Consider the following 14,116-nt stretch of genomic DNA (forward strand, 5'->3'; position numbering starts at 1 on the left):
TCACATTTTAAGAATGACTTCAAAGGTCATCGTTCATGTCACTGAGGGTACATGTATTTAACAACAAACAAATGAGGGGGCTCTGGACAGCTTAGGTGATTGCAACATGAGAAGTGCAACTTGAAGTAGTAACTTTAACAACCACTCAATTTTTAAAAGTGAAGCTAACCCCTGCTGCGCCGCCCCAAAGATGAGCACCACCATGTCCTCATAATTATGTTTGCAGAAAAAATTAAAAGTTGTGTAGCACCTGAGGTTTGTGTCAGTTTTCTGCCTAAGAATAAATTTTATCTGAAGCAAATCACATGGTTGAAGTAGTGTGATATTGGTTTTAAATACGTGTCTTTTCCAGTGGCTGCAGACCTCTAGGCTTGGTCAGGCTGCTACTGAAGCTAATTTTGTGGTTTGGCAACCAATTCCAATGCCTTTTAGTGAGTGTCAAAAAAAAAGAACCCAAACCTGACAACAGCCTTAAAAAATGCCTGTAGTCTACTAACGGTCTCACGGATGTGACACACATTATGAATCAACCCTATAAATCTGTCCCACAGAAGGATTTATTCTGGCTTGAACGGGAGCTCCAAGAGAAGAAGTTCCTCAGGATCCAAATCTCTCAACCCAAAAGAGGCTGTTCCTCAACTGCCTTGCAGCCAAAGCGAATTACTCTTGGGGCACGGCCTTCATGTTCCCACTTCTCCCGGATAAACTTCCACGCAAACCGAAGAGGCGGGAGGGCGGAGGGATCCCAGTCCTCCCCGCTTCCCCCTGGTTTTGCCGCGGTGGCACCAGCGCGGGTCAGTGCCGGCGGGTGCGGGGGCCGGCGGGAGGCCCCTGCGGCGGCCCCGGCCACAGCCCGCCGCCTCCCGGCGCCGGCCGGCTTGGGCGGCGCTCCTCCGCGGCGGCCGCCGCTGCCGCCCTGCGCGCCCAGGGGGAACGCGGGCCCCGCCGCGCTCGGAGCAGGCTGACACCCGGTTCATCGCCGCCGCCATGCAGCGAGCGCGCTGACAGCTCTGCGCCGGCTTCGGGCTGCGCGTCGGGAAGCTGCTCCACGGGCTGCCGGGGGAAAGGTGCGCTGTCCTCACGGCCCCGCCGCGAATGCGCCCTCCGCGAACAACGGCACTTGTTAAGGAGCCCTCCCTGGCTCGGGGGTCAGGAAGAAGGAATTCACCGGGTGGGAATCGGGAGGAAGGAAAACGAGCCACGAGCGGGAGGATCGAGCAGCGGCAGCTGAAGAAACCGCCCGGTGCCTCTCCTGACAGGCTGCGACGCGCAGCGCGGCGGGCGCTTCCAGACCCCCGTCGTAAGCGAATGGGGCGGGAGGGGGAGCCCAGAGGCATAAACAAGGAGCGCAGGACCTAATTCCTTCCCCTCCCTTTCCTCACTGGCTTGCCCAGGCTCGCCAATAAATCCAGCTCGGCTATACATCGCGATGGGAACGAGCTGCCAAGGAGGCTGCCTTCCCGTCGCTGAGGACGCTGCCTTCCCCTCACTGAGGAGGCTGCTGCCGCCGGGGCTGCCTGCGCATCACTGAGGACGCTGCTGCTGCGGCCGAGGTTGCCGTGCCCTCTCTGAGACAGCAGCAGCTGCTGCCGCCGAGCCTGCCGTGCCCTCATTGAGGCGGCCGAGCCGCTGCGTTACAGGGAGAGATTGTGGCGCTGCGACAGGGGAGGACGGGGCTCGGCGCGCAGGGGGGAGGCGCGGCGAGCATGCGCCGCCCGAGCCGCTGACTGGATCCTCAGCCAAGGCACCGAGGCAAAAAAAAAAAAAAAAAAAAAAAAAAAGGAGAAAGGAAAAGGATTGAGAGAAAGAAGAATGAATGACGGTAGAGGAGAATAGAAAAGACCGCCAGGGTAAAGCAGCCCCCGGTCGGCGGGAAGGAGCAGCTCTGTCATGTGGGGATCTCCGGCACCAACAGGTAGGAGGAGAGGGGCTGGGGGCGCCGAGGGCTGCCGCGGCTGCAGGTGCGTGCCGAGAGGGCTCTCCCGCTCGGGGCTGCGGGGCTCATTTCCAAAGAAGGGGCATGATGGAAGCCCTCAGAGACAATGCCTCTTCCGCTCTGCCCAGCTCCCCGCCGCGGGGGGCTCTCGCACGGCTCCGGCAGATGCGGCTGATGGCAGGCAGCGCAGCCGGGCTGCCTCCAGCGCGGCGCAGTCCAGCCCTGCATGGCCGGGCGTGGGGGAGCGGCTGTGGCCGTGGGTGCGTGTGTCAGCGGCGCCGTGAGTGTGCCAGCGGTGGCGGTGCGTGGAGCGTGCGGGCTGTGTGTGCGGAGGCAGGGCCGGCCGCCGCGGGGACAGCTCCACGGAGGAGGGGGAGCGGCGGGGCTGGCGGCAGGGGGGAGGGGGAGCCTGATTTCATGGTTTTAAAACGATGCCATGATCTGATCAGCCTCTGTTTACACAGCAGCAATCAGGCTCTTTTGTGGACGGTAAGAATGGAAGGATTTTGCTGGGATTCAGTGGGAATATCCTTTGTACACCCGAGGTGGCATAGGAAACACTTCGTGTGAATAACGAAGGAGCCTTGACATGCCTGCTGTGGCTCCTGTCCCTGGCTCTGGAGGGAGAAAAAAGAAAAACAAAACAAAACCAAAAAAAAAATAAAAGCAGCAAGACAGCTCTTTATTTTATTTTATTGCATGAAATCCGGTACGATTCACTGGGAGGATTAACGGGAATCACGGAGCCCTAATTAGCCAAAAAAAAAAAATAAAAAAGAAAAACAGCCACCAATAAAAAGAAATATAAAAATAAACCAACAATTTATATGTTTATTTAAGCATAACCAAAACTAGCTCTCCCGAAAGGGTGGGCATTCTATCTCGGCTGTGCTGCCTATTTTCGCTCAGTATTTACAGTGACCGTTGCTTATTATGAATTATGTCGGGGCTTTAACGATTTGCATTAAAGCACGGGGGAAGGGGGGGAGGCCGGGGGGGACGACACCCTAAAGCATACTGCTATCGACTGTCTAGATACCTGTTTATCTAAAAGGCTAAATGATAAAATTATTGTTTATAGCAGGAAGGGAGGGGGATAGTGAATACTGTTTCTCTTACAAAATGCATAAACTAACACTGTGTGATTAATGTGCTTTGGTGACTTGGGTTAAAAAACATAAATTCTGCAGGGTTTCTTTGGGTGTGATCCATATCAACACAGCAGTTGCCTCTTAAAACATTGACAAATACTGTAGCCATAAAATAAATGTAGGTAATGTCAAAATATCAGCAGTCTTTGGGGATTCTTTAAAAAATATGTCAGTGATTAACTCTTGGGCTTGCAAACTGGGAATCTTTTGATTCATAAAATCTCTGAGGCTTTAACTGTGAAATTATATGTGCTACCAAATATAAGGGGCACTGGTCAGTCATGAAACTGTAACAAGCCAAATCTGCCAATAGTCAATTATGCTAAATAGTCACTACAAAAAAAAAAAAAAGCCTCATGTTTTTTAAAAACAAACAATAGTACTCAAATTTACAACTTCATTTGGTTCTCCATAAATTAACATCTTTGCTAGCACTTTCTGATATCATTTTGTGTTAACTTAAGAACTGATAGCTCGATTTTTTTTCAGATATTTTGATGGCATGACAAATCAGAAAGAAGAGGATGTACTGTATGACTAGACACAAGATCAGTTCTGTTTGTGGATTACATTTTCAGTAAGATGTATGGATCTATTTTTTCCTTGTTCTTAAATATAGATCATGAGACTTGACTGAGGCAATATACATATCATCCATCCATCTATGGCGAACTACAGCCATGCAGCTGACAACATTTTGCAAAATCTCTCTCCTTTAACAGCTTTTCTGAAACTGACTTCACTGGGTTTCATAATAGGAGTCAGTGTGGTGGGTAACCTTCTGATCTCCATTTTGCTAGTCAAAGATAAGACCTTGCATAGAGCTCCTTACTACTTCCTGTTGGATCTTTGCTGCTCAGATATCCTCAGATCTGCAATTTGTTTCCCTTTTGTTTTCACCTCGGTAAAAAATGGCTCTACGTGGACGTATGGGACTCTTACTTGCAAAGTGATTGCCTTTTTGGGGGTTTTGTCCTGCTTTCACACTGCTTTCATGTTATTCTGCATAAGCGTCACGAGATACTTAGCTATTGCCCACCACCGTTTTTATACAAAAAGACTGACCTTCTGGACTTGCTTGGCTGTTATCTGTATGGTGTGGACTCTCTCTGTAGCCATGGCTTTCCCCCCAGTTTTAGATGTGGGCACCTACTCATTCATTAGGGAGGAAGACCAATGCACTTTCCAGCATCGTTCCTTCAGGGCTAATGATTCATTGGGATTTATGCTTCTTCTTGCCCTTATCCTCCTAGCCACACAGCTTGTCTACCTCAAGCTGATATTTTTTGTTCACGATCGCAGGAAAATGAAGCCAGTCCAGTTTGTTGCAGCAGTGAGCCAGAACTGGACTTTTCATGGTCCTGGAGCGAGTGGTCAAGCAGCTGCTAATTGGCTGGCTGGATTCGGAAGGGGTCCCACACCTCCAACCTTGCTGGGAATCAGGCAAAACGCCAACACCACAGGCAGGAGGAGGCTACTGGTTTTAGATGAATTCAAAATGGAGAAGAGAATCAGCAGAATGTTCTACATCATGACATTCCTCTTTCTGACCTTGTGGGGTCCCTATTTGGTAGCCTGCTACTGGAGAGTTTTTGCGAGAGGGCCTGTAGTACCTGGGGGATTTCTAACGGCCGCTGTCTGGATGAGTTTTGCCCAAGCTGGAATCAATCCTTTTGTCTGCATTTTCTCCAACAGGGAGCTGAGGCGCTGTTTCAGCACAACCCTTCTTTACTGCAGAAAATCCAGGTTACCAAGGGAACCTTACTGTGTTATATGAGGGAGCATCTGTAAATCTTTAGCCTTGTGAAACACTACCATTCTCTGCTAAGCAATTGTGGCCTGTAGCCATGTCTTGAGGAGAAAATCAAGAATGGGACGTCAGCAGCTGTAAGGATTTGGGCAACATTCTGCAGTCTCTGCAATAGCTCACCTCTAATCCTGTTTTAAACCTAAACATGTTCCTGCTGACCACTGCTGAAGGTTTGTAATTAAGAACAAAGGACTGAACTACTGCCCTGAATTCCTTTATGTGGTTGAAATCTAGATTATGAAAGTAGCAGGTGCTAAGTATCAGTGCTAAATGCTGTGTATATCACTACGTAAAATAAGAACATCAAAAAGATTAGCATTGGACATCTTAATAAATTAAGTTGATATGAGGTTAATGTGTTGATAAAACTAATTTTAGACATCTGAAGACCTTTAAAACATTTCATACAATTATTATTTTGCAAAGACTGAAAACTGGGGACTCAAGTACTGTAACTGATTAAAGATGTGCCATGCATTATTGGATTATCACACTTACAAATCTGTTTGCCTTGTGAGTAAGTTTTGGGGAGCATTCCAAAGTGGTATTTTTTTGTTCAGATTTTGACTTTAATTTTTTTTTCTCCAAATATATTACTCTTTCTAATTACCATTTTCCTTAACAGTGAAATTACTAACATTTAACTGTATTCTGTGTTTTTTGCTGATTTGGTATAAAGTTTAATAGACTCTTATTTATATTTTTTAAAAAGCTAGATATCAGTCTGTTAGGCAACGTTAATGATAATATCCAGTCATAATTGAACAGTTATAATTATACAGAATAAACACATGTTGCCTTAAAGGGTTATCTAGTATCTTCCATTTTGTTTAGCATTGAAGCAAATAAGCAAGGAAAATTAAATCAATAACTCTGGTCAGTCATTTGGGAGTGCATGAAAGATCACTTAGTCCTCTTTTTTCCTTTTTACTCCAATGGTTCCCAAAATCAATATGCACATCACTGGGATTATATGATTTTTTTCTAGGTGTGCCGCCCTTTCTAGTTTGTTCTGAGAAACACAGGCAGTTGATGTATGTTTATATTTTAAGACAGCTGTCATGGGGAGACCGCAGCCTTAGTATGATATCTTGCACAATTTGTGAAGCATTTATTCTACTGAAGGCACAGTCTTGTTTATATTTTCTGCACATTTTGGTGTATTGGTTGTTTTAAATTATTTCAGTTTTAACTTGTGAAAGCATATAATATGATTTCTTAGTATTTTAGAAATACATTAGAGTCTGTGAGTCTTTCCTTCTTTAAGATACAGATGTGTGGATTTCAATATAAAGTTGCATTTGCCAAAATTTACCTGTGTAGCTTGTTAATTTTCTTGGAATAAAATTTTACATTTTTCCAGTTATACAATTAACCTTTTTTATTTTGTCTAGTGAGCTAGCATGAAGTACTGAGAATGTAGCCATTATGAATTATTATCCTTTGCAGTCACTGTATTCCCAAACTGTAAATGCATGAATGATGGGGACCACAGGATTGATAAATGATATTATCTGCAGTAGCACTATTGTGTAGTTTATCATAATTACCCATCTATCTGTTCTAATATGTCAGTTATATTTAAAGTTACAACACAGTATTTGACATTAACTTCACAGTTTAATTTTGGAAAATGTGAATAACTGAAGCACAAAATCATGAGTTGATCAGTCATAAAGAACACAGATTTTTCTTAATTTTGGGAGAGACAAGACTAGAGGTCTGAATTCAGTACTGGTATATCTTGTCCTTTGTTGTAGTTTTATGACCAGCAAGTTAATGTATGCATACACAAGTAGCAGTCAATAATGGAAATGTTTAAATTTGTGTGATAACATTATATAACATATGCAACAATTCAGACAGTTGTGTCTATATGTGATCAGACAACTTGATCAAAGATTTGGTGAGCAATCTGTTTGACCTCACTTACACTTTTATACTGAGGTTGATTGGTGAGAGGCATGGCTTTATATACTGTGTTGAAACAGAAAAATTGCTGAAATAATGAGTCCTCATCAGTATAGGAATGTTTCAGAACGATTTTGAAATGGGACCAATAAACTTCTACCAAAAGGACGTTTTTATTACACTGAAAAAGGCTTTGAAATTAAGGTAGTTAAGCAATTGTCAAAGATAGTGAACAAAAACTGAATCATATGTTGAGAAAAATTCTGAAAGTCATCCCACTTAAGTTTATTAAAAGGTTGATTGGCAATAACTTCAGTCTAATTTCTTTAAAATAGTAACCTTTACAAGGAACATTGATATTACATATTGTAATAAAGAAGTACATATAAATAAAGTTGTAAATAGTATATAGCTGTAGAAGTAGTCAGTTCTGAGGATTAGCCAGAAAATTTTCAACTATGAAATTTCAAAAGCTGCAAATCTGGGGCCTGACCTAACTCCTAATAAAGTCAGTTGGTGTTTTCCCATTAACTTCATTTGGAGCAGAAGCAGGCCCTAGCATTTCTATAGTGCTATACTTCTGAAATACTAAGAAGGCTGTATTTACTATGCAGTGGGGAAGAAAAAAAAATTAAATTATTTCCCTGGAAGTTTTGCAAGGAGCAACTGATGTAAATAAAATAATAAACAGTAAACAAATCTGAAAGCAAATATTTTGATAAATGTTTTTCTTTTGATATGAATATAATTCCTTTGGCTATATGACTATACTGTATTGCTACCTAAGAAAGGGCAGGTAGTTTTTATTAAGTGGATTTTTAGGAATATTGCCAGTAAGAAATCTTGTGACAGAAGTATTTAGTTTAATTTTTCTCCAGTGTTAAAAGGACAAGGGGATGTTCAGTGAAATTAAAAGCCAACATATAAAGTAGTATTTTATGCAGTGTTATTACTCAGTGGAACACACTGATACAGGATGTCAAGTAGTTTAGAGAGATTCCTAAAGAACTGAATGCGTACATGAATTAAAGCAGTGCTTGCACTTTTTGCCATCAGTGTCATTTTGATCCTAGTCAGCATATCAAAACTATGTATTAAGGTATAAATTCAAAGGAGCAAGAAGGTTCATTCCAATTCAGTTCACTGTTGTGTCACAGTATGAAGAGCCTTTTGCTTTCATTTCAGTACAGGAGTTAAGCTATTGCCAAAGCTAGAATACAGGGCTGGTAGATTAGTTCTTTCTTTTCAGAATAGCAAGGAATATCATAGTATTTTATGTCTGCATTGATCTTTAATGTTCACGGGTAATGTTAAGTCAATAGTTTTAATTTTCTGGTGAGAGAGGGAAAAGAAAAAGAACAGATTCCCTGAAAAAAGGCTTTCTACCCCTGTTCCTTTCCTGCCCTCTGTTGCCTCATGGCCCTTCAGCAGCCTCTTCCTGAATCCTTCTACAAGAGCAAATGTTTCATAACTGAGTATTGTATTTCTCCTGCTCCTTGAGAAGTGTCTCAGCCATTTCTCCTCTCCAGCAGATAAGCTCCTGCAGCAGCTTCCCAGGGTTTGTCAGTGTCTGGGTTCCCTCCCTGAGGATGGAGAGGCACTGCCAGTTCCTTCCAGCTGCCTTTGTGGTTCATGGGTCTCAGGGCACTTGGCTAGCACACTGGGCATCTCTGCCTTCTGCCTTTGCTCGTCAAGTAGATGCTGTTTGTATCATGCAAAGAAAAATGAGAATGGGGAGGGGGCAGCAGGAAACAACTTTCTCTCTCACAAATTTTTCACAAGGAAACCGCTGTTTTTGTTGCGTTGCCCAAGAGCACATTGTATTTTAAAAGCATAATCGGTGTTAATTATCCTCTAAATGAATAAAATATACAGTTAGCCAATTAAATTAAGGTTTTTGGTACAACTAAAAGGTCTTATTAGGAAATGGCTTTTTGTCAGTCTCTAAGCCTTCGGGGGCAGGGTAGTCCACTCTGTCTGTCTGCTTTTAAGTGCATTGTGTTTGTTCACCTGTTTTGCTTTGACTTTCAATCTCAACATTTTATTTTATATTAATAGGAATCCAGTAATGCAGCAGGTTTTTATCACTCATGGGTTTAAAGAAATAATATTAAAGTAAACTCTGATGATTTTTGTGGTGAGTTAGGGAGGTATTTTGGCAAGTAATTGGTTTTTAGCAAATGTTAAATAAACCTGCAGGCTGCTGGGCTCTGCCATGGTTGCACAGTTGCACAGTCAGTTCTTAATTATTGAAACTGGCAATGGAATAGACTAAGCCACATAAAGCTAACACACAGATAATACAAAGCATGTCCACATTAGATAAGAACTTCCTATGTGTATTACATTTATCAAGGAATGGAGTTAAACTCAAGCAAAAGTGAGATCAGAAATCTGAAGAAGAATGGTGGGTGTTTTTCCTTTTTTTTCTGCTTTGTTTTAGCATAGCACTGCTAATCTGCAACCTGGGTTACACACCCACATACAACTGAGAGTTGCCTGTACAATTCTGCATAGCACATAGGCAACTTCCTTCTAGTTTATATTCATTGAGAGCTCTATGAGTGCACACTACTAATCTGATTGACTTTTCAGAGAAAAGAGAAGGCTCAGTCTGAGATACTGCTCTTCAAAATTAAAATTCAATAGAACTTCTCTGCTTTTGTATACTTCAGTGATTTTGAGTGTGAAGAAATCAGTGACTTAAATCAGCCATGATCATAAATGTACTCTGGCCATGGCCATTAAAAACAAGACAAGATGACATTTTGCAATGCATATGCAACAAATCAGAGATTGATATTATACACCCAGACTTTGTGTGAGTGGGCTGAAAATAGTTCATATTTTTCTTTTAGAAAAAAAGTATGATGAAGCTATTTGTTGAAATGGATAAAGCCTTTAACTATCCAGTGTGGAAAAAGAAGAGGAACTTTAAAAATTGCTCATTATAAATAGTAAACAGTTTCGGTGGTGTTTTTGTTCAGCTGAACTGTGTAATTATATAACTCTATGATGATCAAAGAAGTGTCACAGTAAATAAGTTAGATTTTTTAGTAGTCTAGAAAGGAAATAAGTAACAACAATCTTCAGACATTTGAAATTAAGTAATTACAGTAATCTACATGTTTTATAAAATTTAGGTAACAAAATAATTATTTACATTTTCTATACTTACTGATTCATGTACTTAAAGAATAATGTCTTTAGATAGTGAGTTGGCTTTTGCAGCCCAATGAGAGACTTCTTTGTATCACAGGTTTTGTACTATGCTTTGTCTGTAATAAGCACAAGAGATATAAAACCAGAATTTATCTGATATCAACTTCAAACTCTGCATTAGGTACAGAACTTCTCCAAATGGTCAGCATATTACTGTCTCCAGAGATTATTCAAAACTATTCTGTGCTACTTCACAAGAATTCTACTTCGCCTTTTTTAAACAGCAGTCTGGTCAAACGTGTATTTATTTCTATTCTATAACCCTCAAGTTCAGGCATGCTCACATCCTTATGCAAATTGAAGAAATTTCTAGAAATAGGAAGTTTTGCCCTATAATAATCTTGATGAGTCAGATTCTTGAGATAGTGTAAAAGGGTGGCGCAGATATTCAATGACTGCTTTAGGCAGAAGGTGGAAGAATGCAAAAAGTATTCATCCCTGTTTAGGAGCCGTTTAAAATCCTGCAGTCTGGTGTCCTGTAGTGAGACCATCTTCTGTGGAACTGGCCCACTACAGGCCTGCAACCTGCTCATGTTGAGTTTAAGCTGGACTTTGGCTCAGTCTGAGATACTGCTCTTCAAAATTAAAATTCAATAGAACTTCTCTGCTTTTGTATACTTCAGTGATTTTGAGTGTGAAGAAATCAGTGACTTAAATCAGCCATGATCATAAATGTACTCTGGCCATGGCCATTAAAAACAAGACAAGATGACATTTTGCAATGCATATGCAACAAATCAGAGTTTGATATTATACACCAAGACTTTCTGTGAGTGGGCTGAAAATAGTTCATATTTTTCTTTTAGAAAAAAAGTATGATGAAGCTATTTGTTGAAATGGATAAAGCCTTTAACTATCCAGTGTGGAAAAAGAAGAGGAACTTTAAAAATTGCTCATTATAAATGAGTTTTGGTGGTGTTTTTGTTCAGCTGAACTGTGTAATTATATAACTCTATGATGATCAAAGAAGTGTCACAGTAAATAAGTTAGATTTTTTAGTAGTCTAGAAAGGAAATAAGTAACAACAATCTTCATACATTTAAAATTAAGTAATTACAGTAATCTACATGTTTTATAAAATTTAGGTAACAAAATAATTATTTACATTTTCTATACTTACTGATTCATGTACTTAAAGAATAATGTCTTTAGATAGTGAGTTGGCTTTTGCAGCCCAATGAGAGACTTCTTTGTATCACAGGTTTTGTACTATGCTTTGTCTGTAATAAGCACAAGAGATATAAAACCAGAATTTATCTGATATCAACTTCAAACTCTGCATTAGGTACAGAACTTCTCCAAATGGTCAGCATATTACTGTCTCCAGAGATTATTCAAAACTATTCTGTGCTACTTCACAAGAATTCTACTTCGCCTTTTTTAAACAGCAGTCTGGTCAAACGTGTATTTATTTCTATTCTATAACCCTCAAGTTCAGGCATGCTCACATCCTTATGCAAATTGAAGAAATTTCTAGAAATAGGAAGTTTTGCCCTATAATAATCTTGATGAGTCAGATTCTTGAGATAGTGTAAAAGGGTGGCACAGATATTCGATGACTGCTTTAGGCAGAAGGTGGAAGAATGCAAAACGTATTCATCCCTGTTTAGAAGCCATTTAAAATCCTGCTGTTTGGTGTCCTGTAGTGAGACCATCTTCTGTGGAACTGGCCCACTACAGGCCTGCAACCTGCTCATGTTGAGTTTAAGCTGGACTTTGGTTGCACATACTCTGAATACTGATGGGAGAAATTCAGCATTAGCAGATGTCAGAAATTCCTAGACAATGTTTATAGGCTACAGAAAAGTGATAGTTGCTTGTCTCCTCAAAACAGAAGTCACAGAATAAACAGAGGCCAAGAGAGAAATGCTTATTATAAGCTGCTTGGGATTTCATGCCCTCTTGGCCCCCTCAGAGGTCACTGAGAAGACCTGTTTCATTCTTGCCTTTGTTTTTGTTTTGTTTGTTTGTTTTGAAAATGTGTGTTATCTCACTTGCTCTATTCCATCCCACCCACTGCCTTTTTGAGCTGAACTTTTGATGTCATGCTTAATCAAGTCTGTATATTCTTTAAAATACAAATCAAATAGTACAATGTATTTGTAGCTTTGCACTGATTATGCTGATATGTATCACTGTTTGTTCTCGTTCATTTCCATAAGCATTTCCTGTGTTTCAAACACCCAAATTTTAAATTGGGGCATTCTACAATTGTGTTTCCTGATTTTTCTGTGAAGGCCTTTTAAGTTTTGTATGTTTCTCCCACTTGTGCCAAAACACTAAATGCAGATTCTTAGGACACATTACAGGGAACATTTAATTTCTTTGACTAAAGGACTGTTTGGACATCATGAGACTGGAAATGTAAATTTAGGTCCTGTATAATAATTTATGGTAATGAGTGGGCTATAGAATCGATAGTGGTGGGACTGCTGGAATAGGATATTTTGGTAACTGTGGCTTTAAATTACATCGTAAGACATCTCACAAAGGAGAAATGCTCCTTTTGTAAGATAATTATGTAAATGAAAAGTAAACACATACACAAATGAGTACAGTTCTATAGAATTTTGATTAACATTCAGTCATAGCTGCAGCAAGATGGGCATAAAGGAAAAAAAAAAAAAAAAAAAAAAAAGAGAAAGTATCTTACCATTCAAAACCTAATCCCTGTAAGTTTGGCTTGATTCCTACAATCCCTACTCTAGGAAAATTTCCCATCTCTTTTGTGGAAACTCATCTCAATAAAGACTACAAGATCTTGGTAATTTATATCAATGCTTATGTTTTTTACTCGACTAGTTCTCAGTGCGAGCATGACACAGCAGGACTGTAAATGTAGTCTCTGTCATAGTGTATATGCAAAAGCAATATGTCATTGGGTTCCAAGAGGGAGTCTATATGCACAAATATATTTCTCAGACTCTCCACAATAATGTACTGTAGTTGATACCAAGTAGGGAGAGCTCAAGCCCTGGAAGGGCACGAGGTATCACACTTGAGTATGATAAGTGAGTTTAAAATCAGATGCAAGGAAGGTGAGGGACATTTAGCAATAGCTTCCCATGTTAATAGTTGTAAATAATGCTTTTGGCCTAATTTTTAAACCTCCTTTTAAGTTCCTAAGTAGTGGTAAGGGCATCTGCAGTAGGTGGAGTGCAGTGCTGCAGCTGAGTCCCTGTGTCCCTGAGTCCCTATTTTAGATAGGGGTGGACTGGAAGCAGTGCACATTGTAGCCTGGTTCCTCCACCAACCACCTTGCATAGTAGTGACATGCAAGGTAATGAGCTCATCAGCCTAGAGATCTGCTCCAGATGGATCATTTGCTCACAGTCACATCTTTTGAAACTTTTCCTCCAGTGTTTTCTGTGAGTAGTTTCTGCTTGTAAAAGGTGGAAAGAAATGCATGTAAAGGGATTGTGCATGTTGAGCAAGTCCTTTTCAGCCCAGCCTTGGAGTGAGGACTTTTTGTAAGAGTGCAGATAGGTGTGGAAGCCCCTCATAGTTTTACCACATCTGTCAGACACTCCCTTTCCTTGCCATAGTTAGGATACATGCACACAAGGGTCTCACACAGTGTCCTTCTGTCAGCATTCAGTCTCCTTTTCCCCTGTACATCACCAGAAAGACAGACATCGTTGTTTGTGGAGGCATTTCTGTAGAAATGACCTTTCTCCAAGAGGTACATTGTCACAAAACCTGAGATTTGCTGTATCCTTTTGTATCAGAGAAAGCAAATCAAATTTGTATGTTTTGTATTAAAACGTCGTGTTGAATTTTCTTCTTGGCATACTAACTGAAAGGCAGTATCACAAAAAAGACAGTTCTCCAAACCAGGAAGATCACCAGTCTAACTGGTAAACACACTTTCAGTGGGAATATTATGATCCTTTTTTATCAGTTAAATAAATATTCAATATGAAAATAATTATTGCAGTATTTGATTATACTAAAGCCCTGAAAGGGTTAGTTTTCAACTTTGGCATTTTCCTTATGTAAACACCTTAATTCCATTTCATGCAAGACAGGTTTGGCAAATGTGGATGTTTTGGGTGGTTTTGACATCTAAGTTGTGCCATCTAAGGA

General features: G+C 40.7%; 1 protein-coding gene across 2 annotated transcripts; it reads left to right on the top strand.

Moving 5' to 3' along the window:
- The first annotated feature begins 1,778 nt into the window (after window positions 1-1,778).
- GPR85 (G protein-coupled receptor 85) lies at window positions 1,779-6,261 on the top strand. 2 transcript variants are annotated; one of them, XM_039726971.1, is made up of 2 exons: window positions 1,779-1,915; window positions 3,577-6,261. In XM_039726971.1, the coding sequence occupies exon 2, from the start codon at window positions 3,752-3,754 to the stop codon at window positions 4,862-4,864; it is 1,113 nt and encodes a 370-aa protein (XP_039582905.1). In that variant the 5' UTR covers window positions 1,779-1,915; window positions 3,577-3,751; the 3' UTR covers window positions 4,865-6,261. The 2 variants fall into 2 exon arrangements, with proteins under 2 accessions (XP_039582905.1, XP_039582906.1); XM_039726972.1 differs by having other exon boundaries at window positions 1,811-1,915; window positions 3,602-6,261.
- The last annotated feature ends 7,855 nt before the right edge of the window (window positions 6,262-14,116 follow it).

The sequence above is a fragment of the Passer montanus genome, unplaced genomic scaffold, assembly GCF_014805655.1.
Source record: "Passer montanus isolate IOZ18808 unplaced genomic scaffold, ASM1480565v1 scaffold6, whole genome shotgun sequence".
NCBI classification, from domain to species: Eukaryota; Metazoa; Chordata; class Aves; order Passeriformes; family Passeridae; genus Passer; species Passer montanus.

Coding starts and splice junctions, on each gene's coding strand:
- GPR85 (XM_039726971.1), top strand. CDS start 3,752: ATGGCGAACTACAGCCATGCAGCTGACAACATTTTGCAAAATCTCTCT.